At 40.0% G+C, this 25520-nt stretch overlaps 1 protein-coding gene across 2 annotated transcripts in view; it reads left to right on the top strand.

Annotated features, from left to right (window-relative positions):
- The window catches only part of GRID2 (glutamate ionotropic receptor delta type subunit 2), a 682022-nt gene that overhangs the window by 585380 nt on the left and 71122 nt on the right, over positions 1 to 25520 (top strand). For both annotated transcript variants that reach the window (XM_063423230.1, XM_063423229.1), the window contains one exon: positions 4272 to 4467. In XM_063423230.1, the coding sequence (XP_063279300.1) occupies positions 4272 to 4467 (196 nt within the window). The remainder of the gene's footprint in view (positions 1 to 4271; positions 4468 to 25520) is intronic.

Here is a 25520-nt window from a genome sequence, read left to right as displayed (position 1 = left end):
GAAAAAAAATTATTATAAAGGCCACACATATTTTTGCCCACAGTGCTGCATGAGTGATAGACAAAACTAAGCTGAGCAATGTGGCTGCATGGTCACTTCCCTAGCAGTAGAATTTTTCTGTATACAAACTCAGTTAAAGGTATCTTATTTTTTAACAGTTTTTTCAACTACATCTGCTTTCTTTATAGTTTTAAACAATTTTTATCATTCATTACCTTATTGCTTCAAAACTAGAAATTCAAAGAGAAAATTTTTTTTCAATGTGAAATTATCATTTGCTTATTCATGCTAATGAGTGCTTTTCTTGGCAGATAGTTCATCTGAGAACTCTCAAAAAATTACATTTCAGTGTGGGTAATGGAATCAGGATTTGGGCAGCAAAAGATCCCTTGTAGGAATTAACTAGCTTGACAAATGCTTTTTCCTTATTTTGAGATTTGGTGTGGCAGCTGTGTGGTGGAACTGGGGGACTGGAAAAGAGTGAGGCTGAGTATTTACATGTCCACAAAATGCATCTGTCTGAAAAGAGAATGAGTTGTTTAATCCAGGAACAGAGGTACACTAACCAATGTGTAACCTATAAACCAGGCTGAAGGCAAAGCAATTTTAAGACTTCTTTCTTCTGTAAAGGAACCTCAGTGGTTTAATAATTCTAGTAGTTCTCTCAAAGTTTGTCATCTGTTAGTGTTGCTGTACTTTGTGTTGTTGCAGCTTCTAGGTTGAGCGTCTCAGCAATATTCTGCGGAGTTGTGGGTTATTAAACAAACAGCTTCTGAAGGAGGTCATATATATTAGGATCCCATTTTACATGTCTGTGTGAGGGGAGGGAGTCACTGACGTGTGATAGGTCTTTTCTGTATTTGCAGCTTGTCTGTGCAGCAGTATATACATGGACACCTCCAAAGCTCCCAAATTTCTTTCTTGCTCCTCAGCATATGGTCAGATGAACCAGAACTTTGAGTTTACTGCCAACAACAGCATTTAGCACATCCATAGAGTTTACACTAAGATTTGTCTTGCTTTTGTCCTCTTGTCATAATTTTCTCAGCATGGAACCTTACCTGCAACTCTGAAAAGATGCAAGTAGGGCACCTGAGAGGCATCCTGCATTTTAGCATAGCACATCTAACAGTGAGGCACTGCAGACTCTAGTTAATGCCAGACATGGCAACTACTACATGCCTTCCTGAAGGCATTGACATAATTCTTCCCCTTGTTATTTCCCTGCTGGTGGTGCCTCTGTGTGTGATAGCACACTTGCTTCTCAGCCTGTTTGCTTCCTGTACCTGACTGTTGTACACTTCAAGACTAATAGCTCATATCTTGTGCTGGTTTGCCCTTCTGAAAAAATAACAAAGTTGCTTTTATAGCCACAAGATATACATGGGAGCTCTTTTTCTTTTGCACTGTTTTTAGCTGATTTGTGGCAGCAGCTACACCTGTCAATTGTATCCTGCTTAGCTAGAATATATCCAAAAAGTGCTTTGTGCCTTGTTATGTTAGAAATTATATGACTATACAGAGTCTTGTAAAGTAATGATTGCAATTTTACTAAGTGTTGTCACTACAAATTGGAGACTGGATAGATACTTTTTGTACACTTTTCTAGTATGACAAATAACAATTACAGGACATTGCAGTATGCATCTTGTGGCAGCTCACTGCACTGCTGAGTGCTGCCAGTTGATTACAGGAATGTACTGGTGGCAGCAGCAGTAACAGAATGGATGAATACAGTGTGCTGTATTTATCTAGTGCCTTTCATCAGTGATGCTTTTGACAGATAGACAGACTGTCAGCGCTTTGCACAGCACTTTGCCTAATGGTAAAATAAGGAGAAGCTCTCAGCAAGGCCCACTGCTGCCTAGCAGGGTGCCTTTCTGCAGAGCTGTGCTCAGCCTTGTTGTGCAGAGTCTTATTCCTCCCCAGATACAGAGATTTGTATTTGTCCTTGCTGAATTTCACTGCCCATTCCTCCAGCCTTTCTAGGCCCATCTGAACTTCAGCCTGTCCTTGAGCAGGTGGCTGGTTCCTTCATGTAGTCTGCAAACTTGGCAGGAGGGTGCTTGCTTACGTCCTCCAGGTCACCAGTAAAGAAACATCCCAGGTTAGACCTCTGTTAGCAGCCTGCAGGTGAGATACACCATGAGCATGACAACCCAATTGGGAATTTATCACATCTGCTTTCCCACACAGCTTTACCCAATGTCCTCCTCGGGATACAAGAACATTGTGGGAGGCAGGCAGACTGCCTTGCCAAAGTTGAGGCAAACTATGTCAGTATCTCTAGTCTTGCCCATAAATGAAGTAATTTTAGTGTAGAAGGCAACCAAACTGGTCAAGATGACCTACTTTTGTTGAGTCAGTGTTGGGTGCTGCCAGTCAGCTGCTTCTCCTTCACGTGCTCAGAAGTGTGCTGAGAGGACTCATTCCATGAGGTTTCCCTGGAGAAACCCTGGTGGCTACATCTAGACTTCAGGACTGACCTTTACAAAATTATTAATCCTTATTTCAGTATGTTTATAAAACTTAAGCACATGACCTAAGTAGCTTACTTCTGTAATTCCCCTGACTTCCACTTTTTAAAATATTTGCTGTTTTCCTTTTGCTCACTGGCTGTAAGAAGGTTTCACATTTTTGCTTACAGCTCAGCCATTTTGTATTTAATCTTTCAGAACTCATAGGTGTTTATCTGGACTTGATTTTTTTTTTAACTATTCAGTTGCAAACTAACCACAACATTTATTGTCTTAATGCTTTAGTCTACCAAGGTCTCATATTTTTCCTCATGGAACAGGGCATGTCTTGGTCCTCTGGTAGAAGACCAATACACTTGGTTTCAGGAAATGTTACATGTAACATCACTTTGAGGGTTTTTAATGCCATTGATTATTTACTCCTCACAATTACATTTATCCTTTCCTTATAATTACTATGTTATCTGACTAGAATTTAGCTCCTGGTCAATGTCTTTCTAAGCCCATATGTCTAAATTTCAAAGGATTTCTTTTTTATTTACCCAATATCTAAACCCTTGCCATTGATCTGTATTGATTTCTTCCTGCTTTCTGTTTTGTTCATGGCATACGTATCCTGTGAGATGTCATTACTGTTTTCTTCAGTGCCATCCTCACAATACCTAAGAATTTCATTTTTCAAACCCCCATCCCATAGAGCCATTTTCACTAGCCTTCATATTTATGTTTTTTAGAAATCCAGCTCAGAATTTGGTGAATTTCCTACGTTACTGTTTGCATTTTCTGTGTCTGCAATAATCCTTTACAATTTGCTGTTGCTTTCTTTAAGACAGCATTGAGCTCCTTGATTGTCCTTATGTGTCATCCACTAGATTTGTGCAGTTTATACACAGTTAATTTGTGCTGGGAAAGCTGTAATGGCTTTTAAGCAGTAGACATATTGCAGTAGTTACTTTGAAATTTTAATGAGTGCCATTAAAGAATCAAAGGTACGGGAGAACAATTCTGCAGGAAAGGAAAAAAAAGGCCAAGAGGTAAGGAAACTTTAAATGGTTCTAATATACAATTTTTAAGTTCAAAGCAAGTTTGGTTGACCAAATCCCATTTGGGATACTTTAGAAACTTCTAAAATGGTTTATTTCTTTTGGTTTATAGAGAAGGGTAAGACTAAATAATATGAACATGATAACATGAAAATATGATGAAAAAGCAGTTCATGAAAGTACAACAGAAATTTTCTTATTGCTGAAAATAATAGAGGATGTGACCTATGAGGTGGATGCACAGTTCACTGCAGGAACATCCCCACCAAGCTGCCCTGCACAGTGTAAGCCAGGAGCACACAGAGGTGCTCAGCCCAGGTGCTCTGGGCTGGATTTCATGAGTTCTGGTGCTGCCACCAGCTCCCCACAGCAGGGTGTGTGTTTGCACTGTAGGCGGGTACCCAGCTTCTGTAGGATTCCAACCCTCCCTGCCTCTCCCTTGCCCCTGCTCAAAGGGGCTTGGCATTTCCCAGCATCCTCTTATTCTTATTCTTTTTTCATCCGTTTGCACTTTTCCCACCCCTTCCTTTCTTTTCATATTCCTCTTGGTATCTTAAATCATAAGAACAAATTTTCAGTTTGGCTTTATCTTTTAAGAAAAATTTTTTTAAAAAAGAAAAAAAAACCCAACAGAAGATAGTGTGATGACACCTGTCTTCCTCTGTGTTGCCCTTGTTTGCTTGCAGCTCCTTCATCTTGAAATATTTGGATTAAAACCTGCCATGTCTCTTTCTCTTCCCCCACATCTCAGGTCTCTCCAGGATCTCTCCAGGCAGACGGACATTCCCTACGGCACCGTCCTGGACTCGGCCGTGTATGAGCACGTGCGGGTGAAAGGCATGAACCCCTTCGAGAGGGACAGCATGTACTCCCAGATGTGGCGCATGATCAACAAGAGCAACGGCTCCGAGAACAACGTCCTCGAGTCCGCCGCAGGCATCCAGAAGGTACTGGCACGCTCCCTTCGTGCTTCCCACTGTGTTACTCCACCTTGGCTTAGCTGTTGCTTCCAGCTCCGAGGGGTACATTTGCACCCGGGCAGTGATCATGCCTGGGACCAACTCCTGAAAGCCCATTGCACTGGCACGGGGGATTGGGACTTCTCAGGTTTGTGGCATTGAATAGCATTTTAATATGTAAGTACCTAGACTGTTTGCTCCAAAAACTATTTACAGGTGTTTTTGTAGGAGATGGCTGCATTTGTAAGGGTGCAAAATGGGAATAGGAACACTGGACTCAGAACACCAGAATACAAGACATTGATTGTCTTTTTTTTGTAGTCTCCTGTCATTGAAAATCCTGGCCTTCTGTTGTAGCTCTGGGTCATGTTTGTTTTGAGAGAGGAAGGCAGGAATGGATGATTTGACTTGAAAAAGAGTCTCACAAACACATTCTGTAGTAGTTTTAGCAGTGGAAAAACATTTTGAGAGCTCTTTGTAGGCACGCTTGCGAATGCAGTAATTCCCTCCCAAATTCTGGCTGACAGCTGTAGCTTTTACAGAAACACCAGTCCATGAAAGGATTCAGTTTAAGAGTTAACATAGGTTAATAAGTGACCGTATACAAGCTTTTCCTCTACCATTGTATCTTTATATTTAGGCTTCTAAATCAAACCAAAGAAGTTTCCTATTTTGCTGACTTTATTTTGAACTTCAGTATGTGACTATTTCTTACAGAAAATATCCATGAATTGTGTTCACATTCTTATGATCTTGATTTAGAGGCTTCTCAAAATCCAGATGAACTCTTCTTTTTTGTCTCCACCAAAATCCATTGGCCAGGCAAATCTGACATTTCTGATGTTCTCACTCTAGGCAGTGACAAGAGAAAAGAGTATGTTAAAAGGAATGATTAAATCACTGGTGAGGTCTTGATAATAAAGGAACTAAAAAACTAACACAGATTATTTGGATTTTTTATAATCCCCCAATCCAATCTCTGGATAACCAAGATCATATTTTCTCCTCTGAAGGACTAAGCAGCATAAAAGAAGAGGCAGGAGAGGTCCTGGGGAACTGCACTTTTGAAATCCTTTTAGATAAAGTCATAAGCTGAAAGAGCAAGAAAAAAAGGTCTGAAGATTTATTGGCTAGAGGAAATTGCTTTCTTTGAGAGAACATATTTTAGCTCAGTTTGTAAGTGGCTGATAAAGCTGGGATTTGCCTTTTGTATATATATATATATATATAAATGAAACCTTCTCTCCTTCTGGTTTCCCTTCCCAAGTTAAAAAATGAGTTTCAGAAGGATCAAAAAACCAGAGTACATCAAACACAACTGTGCTCACTAACAGCTTTTAGCTTGAAAAACCAAACAAACAGTATAACCTGCTGGCAAGTAATTCCAGATTACAGTCATTGAGTTTTCATTCCTGGAAACATGGCAGTTGCTGTCCTAAAACCTAAAAAAAGAGAAACATCCAAGTTCTTAATTTCCCGTGCTTTTTCTTCCCAGGAATAGACAAATCATCATTTTGAAAAACTTGAATTGTGTCAAGTGAATAAACCAACCTCCCTTCAGTTTTAGAAAATCAGAAGTCTTAGGCCTGATGCTAATGAACATACACATCTACCTGTGAGTGCACAGTTTCTCCCCTTCCTTCAACATACAGGAATAAATGACACAGAAAAAAGATTATTTGCCAGCTGCTGTTCACTAGAAGCTTTTGGGAAATTGTAGTTGGTCTAGTTGAGAAGAAAGCTGCATGAGGAAAGTGATGTTATAAGCTAATCTTAAACAAGGACAAGTAATATTCTAAAAAGTATCTGATAAAAGGCAGAGATTGTAATCTCTGTAACACATTTCAAAAAATGAAAACATTTCAGAAAGAATTCATGGGTCCCCTTGCCCTATTTATATGCTTCATAATGCTCTTCAGAATCTTTAATGAATTTAACTGGCCACATCAAGCTATTACCCTGATTATAACCCCAGGCAAGATAACACCAACAGGTCTTCCTCTGCGCCTCATTCTGTTTCTCCCATTCATCAGCACTAAAGCGTGACTGAAGAGCAGTTTGTCCAGGCTCTGCGAGAGCATCACCTCAGCAACCCTTCCTGGAGTGCCAAGTGAGACAGCAGAGACCTAGGGAGTGCTCCAAACAGGTACAGGGAAAGGGACTTCCACTCAGCTGAGTAATGACCATGGAGAGATTGGGATAGGAGGGAGCACCACGGGAGAGGGGTGTGCAGGGATGCAGTGGACACTCCCATCTTTAACATCACTCCTTGCTGCACCACCCCAGAGGTTAAATGAGGTTCTTTTCCTTCGCAGAATACGCTTCCCAAAATATTTTTGTAACACCTTAAAAGTTCTTTAGTTTTGTTTTGCTTTTATTCTGACAGCTCCAGTGGAGCTGGCACTATTTATGTGAGGAAAGTAGCAGTCTAATGCTAATGTATATGTAAACAGGGGTAAGAGGAGAGGGGCCAACCACTGATTCACTCAGTGCCTCACCCCTCTCACTCAGCACGACTGCCTGCTTGCTGTACCAGTGTCTTTGTGTGGAGTGGCACCTGTGAGAGTGCAAATACAATACAGCCAAATGACAGTGATTGCACAGTCACACTTTAAATCAGGCATTCTGCTGCTTTGACCCACTTTTCCTGGCAGGAGGGCAGGGCAGGCAAGAGAAATAAGATGGGAAGATCATACCATTGTAAGTTTTCGGGTTTTGATATTTATTGGTCCTGTTCCCATCATAAATCAGGCGCATACATATCACCGTGTGTGCTCCTGCTCCATCCGTAGCAAACAGCTATAAATACCACAGGTCCAGCTAGAGAGCAGCTGGATGGATTCACCCTTAAGAGAGAGCAATTTTAAATACCTCAAACAGAAGGCAGCCTGAAAAGCACTTTAGATATTTCCTTCCACTTATTGTCTCTCCCTTTCTCAAAAGGCATCAAAAAGCTGTTGAAGGTCTGAATCTAAGGTAGGAAAGCACTCAGTTGTATGTCTTCCTGCGCTGTCATATCAAAATGGATGGGGAGGTAGAAGTATTTTTATATAAGCCTGGATTATTCTGGAGAATGTTCACTTTTATCTTCTCTTTTTCTTTATTATTCCTAAGTGTTTCATGTGTCTCAAATTGATTTTCCTTTTTTTGCATAGGTTATGAAATATGCATCTCATTCTGTCCTAGGAATTTCTGGTTTTGCGGAAGTTATTTATTCAGAGGGGATTTACAGAGGCCCAAGTCATGCCTGCTTAAACATTCATTGAGAACTCCAAGAAAAATCATCTAGGCTTAAAGATATCACATTACATACCTCTTTATGTCTTCTTAAAAAGCACATTACCCTGCTTAATCCTTTACAAGCACCACAGGCTCTCCTATCCTTGGAACTATTCCCATTTAAAATATAGTGAAGTGCTTCTATTGTGGCCCTGTCTGCTCTTTCTTCCCTGGAGTATAATAGTGCCTAATGCCCTATCCTACCCACCTTGTTCCTCTGAACCTGATACCATAGCCTACAGCGTCTTCATTTCTCTCAGTAGTGCAGAGTGGAAAATTCCTTTCCCAGGCAGACTCGGAATGTGTTTGAAACCTCTTCTGTCTATTTAACTCTATCTGCAAAATATTTAGCTGCTAGGAAACTTGTGAATTATTGTCAGGTGAAATAATGCTTCTGGGTGGTGCATTAGGAGGAACTCCTTCTGGGCTCGTATTAACTCCTTTTCGACTTGCTCACAGTATCAAAAGGAGTTTGGTCACATGATTTGGATTTTCCCGTGACTCTAATTGCAATGCCACTAGAAGCATGCGAGCCCATTGGTTTTTCCTGGACACTGTGAATGGCACTTTTATCCTCCTGAAAATACTGTAATAGCAAAAATACTTGTGAATAGACCATAACAAAGCTCTGCTAAGGTTATTTGTATGGGGAAGAAAGGGGTAATAACAATTGGCAACTCTATGCTAGAACAAATTGTTAATGACTGACCATGGATATGCTTAATTTGTTTCCAGCAGTAGCAACATCACAAAGATTTATTGTGATGGGCCAAAACCCCTCCTGCATTAATTATCCTGATATACTCAAAAATTTGCAGTTGGAATAGCCATTCTTGTGGCAAATTCACTGGTTGCACCACAAAAAATCTAGTTAATGTATAGTAGTCCACACATATTTGTTGTGAGCATTTCTGACCATGGAGTAGCTCAATAAAAACAAAAGAGAACCAAGACAGACTTTTGGGATATTGGATGTGCCCCATGATTCAGCAGTTTGGCAGTGGCTAAGGATAGGAAGCAGAAGAGGTGAGAGCATATAAAAATTCTGGGACAGTTTTCCAGTATATCTGAATTCATAACCAGGAGATCAGCTGCTCTGTGCAGCTCTTGGTTAGAAGGCCAGTTATCAACCCAGGCACTGGTTCCCTGATTCCCCTCTGCCTCTGGAGTTGATGCTTCTTGGTCAGATGAGATGTTCTGTCTCACAGCTGAAGGTGCAGTTGGTCTATTTTGAGAATACTGCCTCCTGCACAGTCCTTGATTTGGAGCTGACAAGGTGCCTTGCAGTACCCAAGGCACTGACTGTCCTTACTTTGTATTATCATGGATGGTCTGGCTATTATTTTTTCCCCTATAATTCTGTGTATCTTTACTGCCATATCTGGGCCTTTAAAAAACTTATGGCAAAGATAAAAATTAGAATCCTAACCAAAAAGCACTACAAACAGAGTGTGGCATTACTTTCAGGAATTATCAAAAGGCTAGTAGTTATCTGGGTTAGCTCAGGAGCTCAATGTGTTTGAGAAGTACAATAACTGGTCTGTGACAGTTAACAGAGCATGAAGCAGATTCTGTGCATAGCTTTTAAAACTAAATGCAAAACTTCCCCTACCACCACATTTTCTCAGAATTCAAGGTACGTTTAACAAAAGGCTTGCTCTCCCTCACCAACACTTCTGCGTGTATAATAAAGTCTGATGTATCTTTGACTTTCTAGAGAGTTTTCTCAGGTTTTTTCTAGAGTAGAACGCCTGTAAAAGTTATTTTCTGCAGAGTTGGTCTTTATTCAAAAGAATGAGTAAGTCAAAATTTGAGTTAGCCTACATATCAAGAAATGGATCTACATGGACATGTGGTCATGCAGCAACTAGCAAGCCAGCTATTGCTGTATTCCTTTGTCTCAAAAGTTTTCTGGAAGGTTTATCTGAGATCATCTTCTCCTGTTTCATCTTACATGCCACTGAATGTACCTCACCCTTTTTGCTCTGCCACCCAAGTTACTCCTGACTTCTGTTCAAAGGTCAGTCTGTGTACGCCCGAGTCACGTTAACAACCTCAGATGTCACCGACTGCTGTCCTGCTGTGGTGCTGTGCCATTCTACCTCCCGTGTGGAAGGGAAGGTAGAATGTCTTTGCTTGCTCTCCCTCTCATATCACAGGTTTTTTTGGAGAACTTTCCAGAGCTGTTCTGAATTTTTTGTGGGCCATCCTGCCTCCAGCACCATAGTCTTTTCTATCTATAGCTTATCCCTGTCTCTTAAGTCCAAACAAATTGGCTCCACAGAGACAACTTGGAAGTTTCTCTTCTCTTGAACGGAGCTGAGCAAGATTTGTGTGTTTTCCTCTGCTGTCTGTTCATGTCTGACCACTAACTTAGTTCAACCTAAAGTCTACAGAAGCTGACTTCATCATCTTAAATTTTCTTTTTATTGCTGGTGTGTCTAGTAAAGTCTTGCCAATTTACTGTCCATACCATGGCTCTGATTTACCCATACAGCATTCAGCCTGTCACTTCAATAGTTTCCATTGTTATTTTCTTGGGTCTCTATAAAGGATTCTTTTTGCATTTAGTTCCATTGAAAATGCTCCTGGGTTAAAAAAAAAAAAAAAAAAAAAAAGAAGTTGCCTTGACTTTCAAGGCCTTTCATGGTGAATTCTGACTCTCCCTGCAGCTTTCTCATTTCTGAATTGGAAATCATTTGTGTGAGCTTCCAGCAATACTCCTTTTTCAAGCAAAGTATCTTTATGCTTTCTCTAAGGACCCTTCTGTAAGGTATGTTTTCCCTCAAGACGGTAGTCATGTCTTTCCTTCAAACTCCTTAACGCTCCCCTTTGTTATTACACCAACAAAAACCTTGACAACCAGGTCTCTGGTGTGCTGTGATCGCTACCCATCAGCTGAGCAGCTCTGTTTTGTTGCTTCTTTATGCTCTTTCCCTGCCTTTGGTTTATTTTATAGCTGCCAAATCAGAGGGGAGAGAGGAACACACACGATAATCATCTAAATACTGGCATAGATGGGATGTGGGGGAAACCAAAGAACTGCTGTACCCCAGAATGAACTAAATTAATGAACACCACCATTATCAGATGAATAATATTTCTCAAAAAATACCCTCTCTGTGCCTGACCTTTCAGCCTTCATCCTCAAAGGAGAGCTACAGCCTAACTTTAAAAGATGAGCATGGGAACTAAAAGTTCTTAACAATCTGATACAATATAAGAAAAAATACAGAGAAAATGAGATTTTATTGGTCAATTGCTCCTTGTTATTTCTCAGTTTCTCCAGATTCAATGTTGCCAGCTACATATTTCTTTTGAATGTTCTCACTGATTAACAACAACATTAATCTCAGAGTTAATTATTGCATTAATCTCAGAGGCAGTTTTCTAATCTTGAAGTTTTCTGCTTGTTTTCAGATGCTTGTTTGCCTGAAAACGTGGTTATTTAGGGCTTTCCCCACAGATATATCCCATCTTCTGTTAAAAGATAATTCTCTCTTGAAACTTTGCTTCACCTTGATCTGTCAATGGCTATAAATATACCCTCATCATGTGTAACTTGAGGTGTCTAATTTAGGTGTCCAAGTTTCTTTCTTTGCTGTTGCAGACAGGCAATTTTCTTCTCTGGAGAGTGGTCAGGAGTGCCTAAGATGGCAACCTATTTTTCCTGGTGGCTTGTTTTGTACAGTACCTGCCAAACTAAGATCATATTCCATGACTAGAAATGGCAATAAGAAACAAGAAACAGCACAATATACTCTGAGGAACAAATTTTGCTTCAGTCCTATAGAACTGCATTTTGCAGAGAGACGAGTCCAGACTTTTCAGCTGAGGAAATGACAGATGACAGCCCTTTGAGGAGTGAGCATGGGATGGGGGTGTGGGCCCCATCCTTCATCCCGGTGGCCAAATGCAAAGCTCAGTACTTCATGCCTGTGTCTAACCCTCTAGTCATCTTTTTTATAGGGAAAAATACTCCAGAGAGGAAAACTGATTCCTTTGTGAGTGGAGATTTCACTTGACATTTTTCTTATGTAACTCTGAGCTAATTAAGATGGGCTCATGAGCAAAACGTCTGGAGTGCATCCCTGCCCTAATGGCAGGAGCACAGATCTGAAGGAGTTTAGGGGCAGCTGTCACTGTCAGGCCCAGGGTGCACTGCATTTTAGCCTTTTGGTCTAAAATAATCCTCAGGCACGTGCAAAAAGTAGAACTTCTTTGTGTGTTAGTAGAACTAATTGTGTGTGAAGTAGCCCCCAGTCCACAGCTGTTGAGATAACAAGAGTTTGATTTTTTGTTTTGTGGCTGGTTGGTTGGGTTTTTTGTTATTTCTGGAGAACTTTGGATGTGTCTATAGGTAGGGAAGTTGGGAACACTGCACTGATATGTACCTTGACCACCACATGTGGAGTAACTGTTTGTGGCTTCTTGTGCCAAGTATCTTTGTATCTTGTGGTGCCTTTTTCTGGTGCTGAGCACTTTGGGAATTGCTGCCAGACTGATATGTATCCTCATCTGTTTCCATGGCCCTGTCACAGCTGAATAATATAATCCTAAGCATTATGTATGGCAGACTTTAAATTTCTGAATAACTAAGCAGCATGAATGCTGCTTTCATTTGCACTGGCAGGTGATTAATTGTAGAAATTCTGAGTTCTGTCCTGAAGCTGGGATTTTTATGGGATAGAAAATTTTGGAAGGTATCAGGGAGTAAGAAAACTGACAATTAGGAAATAATTTAAGAAAAAAGGGTGCATTTTCAGTCAGTGGTTGTAAAAGCTGAGCATGAGCCTGTCAGGATAATGCTCACAGGAATTATTTTGGTAGTATTATTTGTTGCCTGATTTTTCTGAGCTGGCCACCCTCTGTTAGGGAGGCACCTGTTAGAAAGGATGGTATAAACAGAAAAGGATCTTGAACCCACCCCTACAATGAGTAGCTTAGTTTGTGCATATTCACATCTAACAGAGCAATGCTCTTGTCATATTCTATAAAAGAAAAGGTTTGTGAGTGTTTAGTAGGTGATGAGTGCATTTATTATGCATTAGCATGGGATAGGTCTGAAAGAGAAACAGCTCCCCTGGGTGCTGTTACAAACCATCTCCTGAGTAACACACAGGATTTATTAAAGAGTACAAGACTGGAAATGTCTTCACAGATATATTTGTAGCAAAATGGAAGTTCTGCTGCATGTTGCTCTCTCAATTAAAACCAAAGTTTGTCTGCTGCAGGCATCAGGAAGGGTTTGGGAGATGTGGATTCTCTGGGGCAGAAAGATACTGAGGGGTCAGTTTTGTGAGGTCTCCATTGTTATTTGGGCCCTGCTGCTAGAGTGATATTCATTTTGGTGTGGCATCTTACAGTGAAAACATGCTGGATACACATCATTGAAAAGCAATGCAAGGCAACTTTTGCTAGATAATAAATGTTTGTCACTTTTTCCAACTCATAAATCTACCTCTAATGCTGTTGCTAAAATTTTATATGCTCCCTTCCCAGGCTCTTCAATCTGTGGCATTGCCTCAGCAAAAAAGGTTATGACCAATAGCTTTAAATGACCAAAAACTCTGTGATGAGGGATGAGCAAGCTGTGCTGAGGTGCCTCAGTGCAGTGAACCTCCTCCTGTGTCAGCAGCTTCTGGAGGGATATTCCCTTCTTTGGATTTTTGAATAGCATATACCCTGCTTTTTATTAAACCAGAGGGACTCTTGATGGAAGTTACAAATTCCCAGGCATGTTTTCCTAGTCTGGTCACATCAGATATGGGTCATGTCTGTGCAACTTGTAGGGAAGCAAAGCTTAGGATGCACAAAATGCCCTACTTGAAGTTATTATTTTACTTTTCTTCAGGTTATTCTTTTCTTCAGGTCACTTTTTGCAGGCATTTTCTTATGGGGGGGGGTGAGTGACAAAAGATTTGAATTTGTGCAGTTCAGCAATAACACATTTTCTTTTGTGCCTAAATCTAGTTCCGGATTCCTTTTTAAGAAGCATCAGTGGAAAATTTCTGTCAAAAATTGCTACATCATTTTGCATTCTTGTAATCTTAAGAAAGAAAAATTCTACAAAATCCCTGACAAAGAAGAGTAGTTTGGCATTTAGAGCACTCTCGTTTGGCTATAAGGGACACACAAGTTATCAGACATCTGTTATTATGGTCCTGTGAACTCTTATTTCTCCATCTTATCTCCATTAACTTGGTGCTTTTCCTGCAGAGGTTCTGTAACATTTCTAGGTTCATGAAGATTAATAACACCACCCTCCTGAGAGTGTCTGGGGACTGCACAGACTCCCACGCAGCTCCAGCAACCTCTGCTCGTTCTTTTCCCTCTGAATTCTCACTTCACTTTGTTTCTTCCCTCTTACTTTTTCATTTGTCTGCTTTTTGACCCTCTGTCCCTCCTGTTTGGATAACAGCTACTCCAACTTTTCCCCGCTCCCTTAATTCCTTTCTTCTTTCCTCCCTTCACCTCTCGACAGTGTTGCACATCCCCTTTGTTATCCCCATGGGCTTACAGTGTTTCACTGTTGATCTAAGCAACCATTTCCATTTGCAATCAGCGGAAGTGTTCCCAAACCCCGACTGTCACTTTGAAGCCCAGTTGCAGGGTCCTAGCAGGGTGGGCTGCTCTGGGGATGTATCACACACAGACAAGGGAAGTGCAGGCTCTGTCTCATGATTCAATGGATGGAGGCAGGAGAGCACACCCTTGCTCCAGGCACAGAACTTGGTAGTGCGTTCTCTTTCTTGCTTAAATGTTTCCAGCTATCATTTTTGTGTATTAACATATTTTAATAATACCCAAATACTTTGTGATGCATTAGCAAATGCAAATGCAAATGATGGTATTGAATGTCAGGCTGTTTAAAAGATATATGCAACAGAAAAGAGAGATAAATAGAAATAATGAGAGAGTGCATTTTATACATTCCCTGTGTTCCAGCCTTAAAAGCATGACTTTGTGAGGCTGCAAGTCTAAGATCATGAGAGAAGCATAAGAGGTAGCAGAGGGATCTTGTCTCATGTTTTTGGAGCTGCTATACCAATCATTCATAAAACAGTTTTGATAGCTTTAGGTAATTTCTGTTCAACAACTTGTTACTAAACAAATGAAATGTCTGTTCCATGGACCAGCAAATGCAGTTGCAGTGAGTAGATCTGTAGGAAGTCTCCACTGTAAGACACTTGGTAGTTCCTCGTGAAATGATTGAGAGTTTTTTCCTTCTAATACTCTTACAGCTGAAAGGCATAGAAAAGAAAAAGTAGATAGATGAGGACAGCCTGCGTCTGCTCCAACAGCAAATTTTTTCACCATCCATGAATAGTCAATACATTAATAAACATATTGGTAGGCAATGACATTCTAGTGAAGTAAAAAGAATGGTGCAGGAAAATTAAATTGCAAACTACAAAGCACTAGCAGAATACTTGGGAAAATCAACCTTTCTAATATCTAATGTGTAAGCTTAAGCCTCTGAGTTTCAGAAGATATAATTAAAACAGATGATTGCCCTTAAAGTCACCCTAGTCTCAGAACAGGTGAGTTTAATATGCCATGGAGAGAAATAAAACGCAAAAAAGTGTAATTTTTCAAATAGAAAAGAGGAAGCCTATGCATCCCTAAAATGGTGGTTGTTTTACAAACTCCAGTTCTGTGCCTCTAAATACCTGTATGCATTTGATTGGACATAGAAGAGATCTCTCTTTACAGCCAGAGAGATCTCTAGTATCTAATCTGAAAACAAGTCTGGTGTGGGATACAAGAGACCAAGCAGACTTTTGCTGCTGTCTGCTTTTTGATGATCATTTCAATACATATAGTGGGAAATATTCTAGTAAAACTACATTTTGTTGGAATATATCATTTTACTGATTTATTTCAATCAATTTAGCTTACTCATTTATTCAAAGTGTTATGAGAAAAAAATTATGTTGTGTTTACGGAGGGAGAGAGGAGAAAGAGAACCAGTTTGAAGTAGATCAAGTGGTTCAAACTGGACAGTTGTTACATGAAAGTAATTGCTCCGAGGCATGGCAGAACCTATGATTACCTTTTGTGGGATTGAACCATACTCATGCCAACAAAATACCGAGGTTGGGATGTAGGGGGTTATTTGTTTAAAGGAAAATAACAGTAAGCAGAAAGTCTCCTCTGCACAAGTTGTCAGGCTGCACCACTGTCTGGTGTCACAATGTGAGCAGAGGCTCTTGGGGGTGCTTTGCTTTGCCATCCTTATTGCCAGATAGGCACATGGGCTTTCTTGAAGTGTGTCAACTAAAAATAAAGCTAAACTTCTTCTGTTAAATAAGCAGAATGCTTCCTTAGGTTGAGGAGTAGTTATAAGTGGGGGGTTTCCACCATTTATGCTCTTTAGTTAAATTGCCATCAAGCAGTTTTTGTCTTCTTGCATTTGAATTAGGTGGCAGAGTTGTCCAGTTTGGAAATGTGACTACAATAAATGAGCTTCTTTTCAAGAGCCGAGCTGTGGGAGGAGAGGATTAAAGTGCCACGTGGAGTATTTTAAGAAGCATTTTAACCAGGCTGTAATCACATATCATTCTTCTATTCTTTTGCATAAAATAACTGTTCTAGATAGGCTGCACAACTCCCCTCCTGAATTACAATGGCAGGAGAGAGTTGTTTACTATCCTCAGCTCTAAAGCTTCCCTGCTGCATGAGGGCTGATTGGTGTTTATGGCTGTTTGCAGAAGGGCTATTTAATCAAATAAAACAGAGCCCATTCCCCACTGAATGTAAGAGAGGGAGAGATATCAATCCCAGGGGCTGTATCAAGATGAGTGTAAAACACAATGCATCTGTAATGAAAAACCCAGCAGATAAGCAGCTGTATTATAAAAGTCTGTAAGGGTTCTGGTCATAGCATCAATCAAAGGGTAGAAGATTGTGTTGTTTTATCTCTCTGACCTCAGAGCAGGATTTCCTTGTAATGCAGACATGGTTTAACCCAGCTGGCATTGCAGCTCCACACAGCCACTCTGTCATTTCCCCTCATTTCAGGATAGGGGAGAGAATCAGCAGAGCGGAAGTGAGAAAACTCATGGCTTGAGATGAAGACAGTTTAATAAGGAAAGAGAAAGCCAACCAAACAATCAAAGCAAGACATGGAATCCGTTCACCACTTCCCATGGGCGGGCAGGTGTCCAACCATCCCCAGGAATGCAGAGTTCATGTGTAATAGGTACTTGGGAAGGCAAATGCCATCACTCTGTTCCCCCCTCCTCTCCCCGGCTCTATATGCCCAGTATGAGGTCACATGGTGTGGGATATCCTTGGGCCAGCTGCACCAGCTGTGCCCCCTCCCAAATCCTCACACATCCCCAGCCTCTTCGCTGGTGGGGTGGTGGGAGGAGCAGAAAAGGCCTTGACACTGTGTAAGCTCTGTTCAGCAATAATGAAAATATCCCTATGCTATTGGCACTGTTTGTAGCACAAATCTAAAACATAGCCCAATCTAGCTACTAAGAAGAAAATTAACCATCCCAGTGAAAACAAATACAAATACTTTTCTAGTAATTTTCACCCTGTAAGCAAACAAATCTAGAATATAGGACCTTGCCATTAGTGAGTCTTGTCCCTGGTTCTGTCTTATACAAATTCCAAGGGAACTCCTAAATTTCTTTTCAATCTTCCATTCAGTCCTGGATTCAGTTTTTTAATACTCTTATACTTCTATAAGATATTGATGGTCAGGACATGTCTTGTGATTGATCCAAGGTACTGCAACATTCCTTGGTCCAAAACGGTCTGAATTCGTTACCTGTGGAAGACACCGAAAACAATCCTTTGTGTCTTCCAGCATGGAGAAATGGCATGGCCTGGCTTTCTAAACTGCATGTGGTCAGAAAAATGTGACAATCCCAAGTCTGAAAACCTTTACGTTTTGTTTCACACCTGGCAGGAGTTCTGAGCATGGTCGTGTTTTCTGTGGTGTTCAAGTATGCACTTGAAAGCTGCTGGACTGGGCCTCTCAGTGGGCACAAGTACCCTGTCAGCTCATGCATGGGCTTTCACTGAGAACTGGTACGAGAGGACACCAGTCTGCTCATCCCTCAGAGAGGGGAGGCCCACTGCTACTGCAGGAATCAGAGCAGAATCTGGCATGAAAAATATTAGGTGGTCATCAGCAGCAGTATCTCCAGGATCAAAATTTTGGCCTCAAGTGCTAAAATTTTTCTCAAGTCATTTCTTTACTCTCAAGTTGTTGTATGAATCTCTTGGAGTCCAAATGTTGTGTTTCACAGCATAGTCAGGAGGCAACACTCAACAGTGTAGATGCACATTGGGCAGGTGTAAACACCAGAAGCAAGAATGTTTCCTCATAAAAGGAGAACATGAGCATCGGTTAATGAATGTTTGCAAAGTGCTTCCAGTCCTTCGGATGATGTTATTATTAAATGAATGTCTTTGATTATGCTATTGCTGTGCTAAAAGCTAAATTAAGGAGCTGATTTTCTTTAAACAGTATCTTATTCTTGATTAGAGTGATCATTATTAAATCGTTTCAGATCTAACAAAGTGAGCAGCAGATGGAACACAGCAAAGAAGAAAAATACGAGATTCCAGAAGAGAATCAAACTAGGCAAACCCAGAAGTAATTCAAAAGAGCTCATACCAAAATGCTGGCCAATATAATGACATACAGCATATGTTTGTGAAATACAACAGTTGTGGAAAATACTCAGGGTAGTATTTTGTCTTTTGATAGATGCTGATCGCAATCTTGAGTTAGAGAATTGTACTTCTGAATACATCCTCTCATGTCCGTTGTTGAGTGTCTCTCCACCCTTTTAGACACTTCAGTGATTTTGAAAAATCTAAATGAAGTTTAGTGTAGTGGAAATATCAGCCAAGTGGAAATGCAGCTGAAGATCACATAAATTTGTTGTATCTGATGGATTTTGCCTCACTTCTTGCTGCACCTTTCTCTTCCCAAACTAGTGTCCTGCTTTTCAAGATCTTGAATTGCTCAATTCAGCCTCTAATCGGCTGGCTTCTCCACCTTCCTCGAACATCCCATCAAAGGTTTTCTCTGTCTTTCTACCACACCCTTTCTCATACCTTCAAGGTGTATTTCTCCCTACATCCAACATGAAAAATTTTTTAGCTCAAATTTGGCATCCATTGAAAACAGTCAGTGGTAGACTTCAGCTCAATTTGTATTTCCATCCACCGACTGGAAGCTGACTGGGCTGCTGCAAACCTCGTGAACAGAGTTGCAAAGGGGAAATCTCACAACAGCAAGAATTATTTAACATAACATTATATCACATCCAGATCCATTCCTGGCTGAAGGAAGACAAATCACAACCAAATAACAGAGAAGCTTGCAGAAGGTTTTGAAATTCTTTGTAATAGTAGTCCAAGACGTGGTGGAGTTTATTCTGTCCCCATAGAGTTTAGGGGACACTTTAGGACTGATACTGCATCAAATTGTACTGTATCCTTTCAGGACTTATATTTGCATACCTTCTATACAGCTTTCAGTTTATTTTAGTTACTACTATTGCATAAAATTTTTAAACTCTGATTAATTTCTAGCACTCCATGACAAGTCTTGCACAAATTGCAGTTTTGATCTCACCTTTATCATATTTTTCTCCATCGGTAGATTTCTTTATTTTTTTATTATGCTGTTGTCATATTTTTACAGTCAATTATTTATCTCATGCATTCAGCTCATACATTGCTAGACCTAAGTTCTGGTGTGTGCACCATGTAGGTACAGAGTAAGCTCTTTGGACTCACTTTTAGTTACTCACCAGCTGCCAAATGTAGATGCCTATATTTGGCCTCAGATTCCCATTGTACTTGCATTATTCAGCTCTAAATAATCTGAAACATGTCAAAAAGGAATAAATGCAACTCAAAAGAAATTTTAAAAGAGACAAGAGAAAATATTATTGTGGTTTTATCTTGTTCATCTACAATATAATATGCTCTTCATAGATATGTCATCCATAAGATAAAGGGAATATATTTTTCTGGCATTGTGTTTACTCTGCTTTCTTATATACATCTGGCAAATCAGTTTTTCCTAAAATTTAACATGAACAATGTAGCAACAAAGACACAATATTGGACTTGACACAGATGTCAATTTGTAGGAATTGTGTTTTCCCTTTGTGTCTGAAGGGATGATATTTTCAGAAGAAGAGCCCACATGTGTGCAGTACGATGTTTTAGTAGAGCTGCACACAGAAAGGAGCTGTGTCTGCACACAGAGCACTGCACAGCTGCAAGGCTGGTTGTACAGATGCAGAGATGCAGCTGCTTTTCCTGAAAGCTTGGTCAGGCACTTACCACCAGTGTGTCAGGAGCTTTGTAGCATCCTTTAGTATGCCTTAACAAGTAAAGAAAAAATTTGTGTTCATCGTTTTCCATTTAAAAATCCATGCTGAAGGAACAAGGAGCATGCCAATAATATAGAACTGGGCAAGTAAATGATTATTTTTCTGTGTTGGCAGACCTTTAAGGTCTTTCTCCATCTTTGCCATTGTACTGGCAGCTTATGTGTTTCTTTGCAATGCAGTACCTAACTTTTTGAAAGCCAGAGAAGAACTGCAGTTCTTCCCTGCATTTAGTATATATGTGTCCAAGACACTGCCCTTCTCATGTGAGAATCCTGGAAGAGAAGTTATTTTTTAGTTAGATTGTGATACAAATGTACCTAGCAAGTTAACAGCGGTATAGATACTCATTCTTTACATAGGCTTAGTCCAGTGTTTGTCAGTAAAATAAATAAGACAATACTGATGAGAAAACATTTCCTAACAAGGTGTGGCTTTTTCAAGCCTTGCCTCCACAGATGCTGGGTGATACCAGCTACGCATTGGATGAAGTGCTAAAATATCGAGTGCATGATTTTATGATGCTATTGCATGTGTTTTCCAATTTCCTTTCTCACAGTTTGGTGCTAACTAATGAAATTATTTCATTCACTCAAGTAAGATGTTTACTCATGTACATGATTACCTGGGCACTTAGCTGTCCACACTGCATGCACAAATACCTGATATGCAAGTGCATTGTTCAACTAAGAAAATCTCAGTTGATATTTCTAACTCTAGCTGAAATGCCCATTTTAAAATGGCAAATAAGCTCTGATTACATTGTATCTCCATGATGAAAAATTTTTCTTCTTCATAAGTACTTTATTTTCTCATCACTCATCTCAAAAATACCTTGGCTGGCGTTTTTATTAGTGTTGTAGGACTAGAGCAAGTAGTTGATTTTAACCCCATTGTATTCTATTTGTATACCCATTGACATAGGATATACATATCAAATTCAAATTAAGAAAATAAGTAAGACTGCGTGACTAATCGTAATGTATGTTTAACAAAGAACTATCATTATTTATGATATAATCAGATTTATCAGCATATTTTGTCCAAAGTTGCATCTGACAGGCTTAGGCAACACATAAAAAGACATAAGTTTCCATGATTTATTATACTTGGAGGAAATCAAGAATGGAACAGGAAACACAACTGCTTACTGTTTATATTTGTACATATTTAGATGTTTATGAGATATCTGCAAGCATGGCTCCAGTAAACCAGAGTGAATTATCATTAGGGATTTGTTCCATGGACTATAATAATAATTGAAACTGAAACTGTAAGGAAGCAGGAATTTTTATAAAATACTGTTTAGCTTCAAAAGCACTAAAATTGTCAACATGTCACCATAGGGTATTTTCATATTCAACTATGACCTCTATTTGATCCATTTTTTTTAATTTTATTTTGAAATGTTAATTTATTGCAGGGTTTGAAGTCAACTTTCTTGAATAAAATATTCTCCAGCTGAATTTTTTTCTTACTGCTTTTGATCCCAAAATTTCCTTAATTCAAAATCTTGAAATTCCTTGTGCAGGAAGATAACTAATTTCTGTCCACCTCAATCTATCACTTGCACCAAGCAAAAGTTCTGTGTTTAACGTTTCATCTCTGAATTTGTTTCAAGAGTCCCACACAGGAATTTCTGTTGATTCCTGTTCAGGAATCAGGAAAGAAAGAGTTAAAAATCTTTCATAAAACATACTGGTCCTGAATGACTCCTCAAGCACAAGTGATTGTTTTTCAGTAACTTATTTATTTTCCACTGATATTTGGCAGCTCTTTCTCAGTTCTGTCACGTGTAGCTGATTTCTGGCACCTGAGCTATGGTGTGGGCAGGTCAGGTTGAATTAGAAGCAAATACAAGGGAAGTGTGTGACTTGCACTGCATTTGTGATTTACAAAGGTGTGCCAAATGAATGTTACAGCCCTGGATAAGTGGAAATGCCTGTGGCCAGAGATGAACTGCTCTGTGTACATTTGAAGGCAAAGGCCATAGGTATTTCACTGTGTAAAGATGCAAAAGCCCAGTTATCACCTGAAAATAGAGTAGCACTAAACATTAAGTCCCTGGATGGCTATGGAGAGTGCTCAGGAGCTGTTGCACTGTTTCAGGTGCTTTCTGGACTTGAAACTCCTTCTGGACACTGTTTATATCTTCATTTATCTCTGCACATACAGAAGCTGGGTGCCTGCTTCTTTGCCTGGCCTTGCTCTGCCTGGCAGCCCTGGCTGTGAGCGACTCCAGCAGCATTCTGTGTATTCACTGTTTTGTGTGAGGGGTTTGACTTCCTGGTTTGTGACTGCAGGTGTGGGCTGTAGGCTGGCTGCAGGCAGGGCAGCAGAGACAGCAGCTAGCTTCAAGACTCACAGGGACTTTACGTGACAAATAGTTGTGTTGTGTCATCTTTTCAGTTGTCTGCATAGTGAAAACAAGAAGGCAGCCTGAACTGAGTAAAAAATGTACTGTACTGGTCTTCTTCCCCCTGCCACAGCTCCTGATGTCTTCGATGGGTCCTAAACTTAAAAAGAAAGGGAAAACCTTCATAGCTCAAATCTGTAATGTTCTCCTTTCCTGTGGGCTCAAAACACCTTCTTGCAAGAATCAAAATGCATTCAGCAGTGGGGTCTCCAAAGACCTGACCAAGCCAGTGACCAGGGATGGTGTGGTGGCATTAAGAACCAGCCTGTGCTGCAGCCTGAACTTACAGTCTTCTGAAAGAAAAGCTTAGAGACACCCTATGGCAGCCTTTTCTGAGCTCTCAGAGAAAGGGGATGCCAGGTGTTGCTGAAAGATACAAACCTAAAGGGATGGGGACAGATCTCAGTTTCCTTCTTTCCATGGCCACATGACCTGCTGCACTTAGGTGGAAGATCCACTGCCAGAGAAGAGAAGTGGTTTCATGCAGGTTTTCCAGAGGAAGAGGAGGCTTTTGAGGCAACCAAAGTCTGTATGCAAGCAAACTGATGTGGAAGGACTAAACTTCATGATGCAAACCTGCTCCTGCACACTCAAGCTTGTGCAGGTTGCCAGCAGTTAGTGCTTCCTGCAGCTTAACAGAATGAGTGAAAACAGGCAAAATTGCTGTGCAGTGGAATTTCAGAGAGGGGGGAAAGAGGGGCTGGGGAGCTTTTCTTTTGAAGCTTCAAGATACTGTGTCTCGACCATGGTGGCTCCTTCCATGTCTGGTCAGGAGATGCTTACCAAAAAGAGAATAATACAATGGTTCTGAAGAAGATACTTAAATTCTTTTGTGTGAGTAGTGGGACACCTTGAATCCTATTACCACTAAGAAAGTGGTCAGAGCTCTTGTACAAGGAATATAAAAAACTGAAAGATAAGTCAGTTTTAAAAAAATACATTTCTATAATGAAAGTATTATTTCAAATTAGCATTTACTGAAGAACTTTTCAGTATCTCTGGTAGTTTTGCAAAGATTTTTCTTGTGGTTAAAGTTCTTTTTCAACTGGTGAATGGTTTTGATGAGTATTTTTTTGACTTTTAATGATTTTTCTCTCCTTGAAGTTGGTATTCAGTAAGTATGCCTTTGAAAAAGGAATCTGCCCAAGAATTCCAGTTAGAATTAGGCTTCTATTCTAAAGTAGAGGGACAAGAACCCTTCAGTGAGCATCATACTGGATTGATTTAATATAAAAAGGAATGCTGCTTTTCTATATTCACCTCTGTTTAACTTCTTCATAGTACTTTAATCCACAAATTATTTTTTTACCTAAATGAAGAGTACTGACCCATTTCCTCATTTAAATGTTCTTTTATTGGGAATTAACTGTCACAAAATATTAATTTATCAGAAGAGGGGAATCATTTTAGCAACATTTGGTTTAAATTTGCCTCATTATTGAGACTGCCACTTGGTTGCCACAGATCTAATTTTCTGAAGTGCTTTCATATAATTTCTGAATATGACCTTCACTAGTGATACTCCTAAAATAGTATGCATTGCTATCTGCAGCACTTAGTTGTCAAAAAATATGTGAGAACCTGGCATAATAAAAAAAGATATTGCTTCCTTACCTTTCAAAGGCCTGCTTTGGTGAGATTTATTTTTTCTCCTGTGTCTCTTCCATCTGAAATTAATTAATGTTTGCTCCAGCAAACCTGTGGTTCAGCTGCATGTCAGTGATCAGCATGATCTGCTGGTTTTTAGTGCTTTGCTGTGATCACCTGAAGAAGCAGCTGGCTCTGTTCTCCCACCACCCTCAGAAATGTACCTTCAATTGGCCTCCACTGTTTTGCTCCACTTGTTATTTTCTTTCTTGTTAACTTACAAGATACCTTTAATTACAGTGGCAAAATGTGAAGGCACTGAGCACTGGGGAAGTTCTGACACTGTGGTGCCCCCTCATTACAGAGCTCTCATACCTGAGTAATTCTTATTCTGGATGAATTATAAGGTCTGCCCAGTGGAACAAGTGAACATGAGATCAGGAGGCTTTTCTCAAGAAATTGATGGCAGTTTGCATATGACGAATTAATGCTTTTCCTGATTAAGTTTTACATGTAACAAATAGGCATGCCATTCAAAGCTGATATGGCACTGTAATGAAAGATAAACTTCATTATGAAGAGGAGGTGAGGCTGGTATTTCTAACCTCTTCTTTCTTTCCCTAAACTTCCAGGTGTTTCATTTTCCTGCTCCTGTTTGCTTCTGTGCTCGATGCTTTTAGAAACTATTCCACAGTTCTCTGTTTGAATAACTACAAAGAATACATTTCAATGTTTTTCAAGTAGCACCCCTTGAATTTGAATAACTTTCTATGGACCCTGTAAAATCACATATTAAAGGTGGTGGTAGTAGTAGTAGTAGCTGGTTGTCTTGATGACTGAAGAGAGTTCTATATGTATACATATATATACGTATGAATTTTTATTCTGTGCTCTAATACCAGCACAGGAACCCAGCTCCTGTCTTGCACTGCAGAGAGCTGTCAGTCAGATTCAGATTCCCTGATTGCATGGCTGCATTTCACTTTTAAGTTATGGAGATCAGCCAGACGTGCTGTCCTGCAAGAGTGTGGGGCAAGAAGTGCCAAAATTGTACTTTGGGTGTATGGAAAGATTTACTATTGTGGTGTCTATCAGTGGTGTCTATTCAACAAAGCTGAAATGTGACGTTTTATTTCACTGGAATCCAAATAGAAATCGGCTAAATTTGTGCCCTTTGTGAATCAAACCAAGACTTGAAACCTTGGTCCTGGAGGAAAACAAATTAGCAAATAAGAATTTCTCTGAAGGCTGCAGTCTGATAAACAGCAACTTCATTGGCCTCTTGCAACAGGATTATGGAAAGTGTTTCCATTGCCTTCTGCAGAAAAGAATCCTCTCTTGTGAGTGCCATCTAGCTGTTTGCCAACATCTGACAATCTGAAAAT

The sequence above is a fragment of the Prinia subflava genome, chromosome Z (genome assembly GCF_021018805.1).
Source record: "Prinia subflava isolate CZ2003 ecotype Zambia chromosome Z, Cam_Psub_1.2, whole genome shotgun sequence".
Taxonomy (NCBI): domain Eukaryota; kingdom Metazoa; phylum Chordata; class Aves; order Passeriformes; family Cisticolidae; genus Prinia; species Prinia subflava.
Note: the sequence above shows the minus strand (reverse complement) of the source record. Positions and strands in the feature narration are given on the sequence as shown.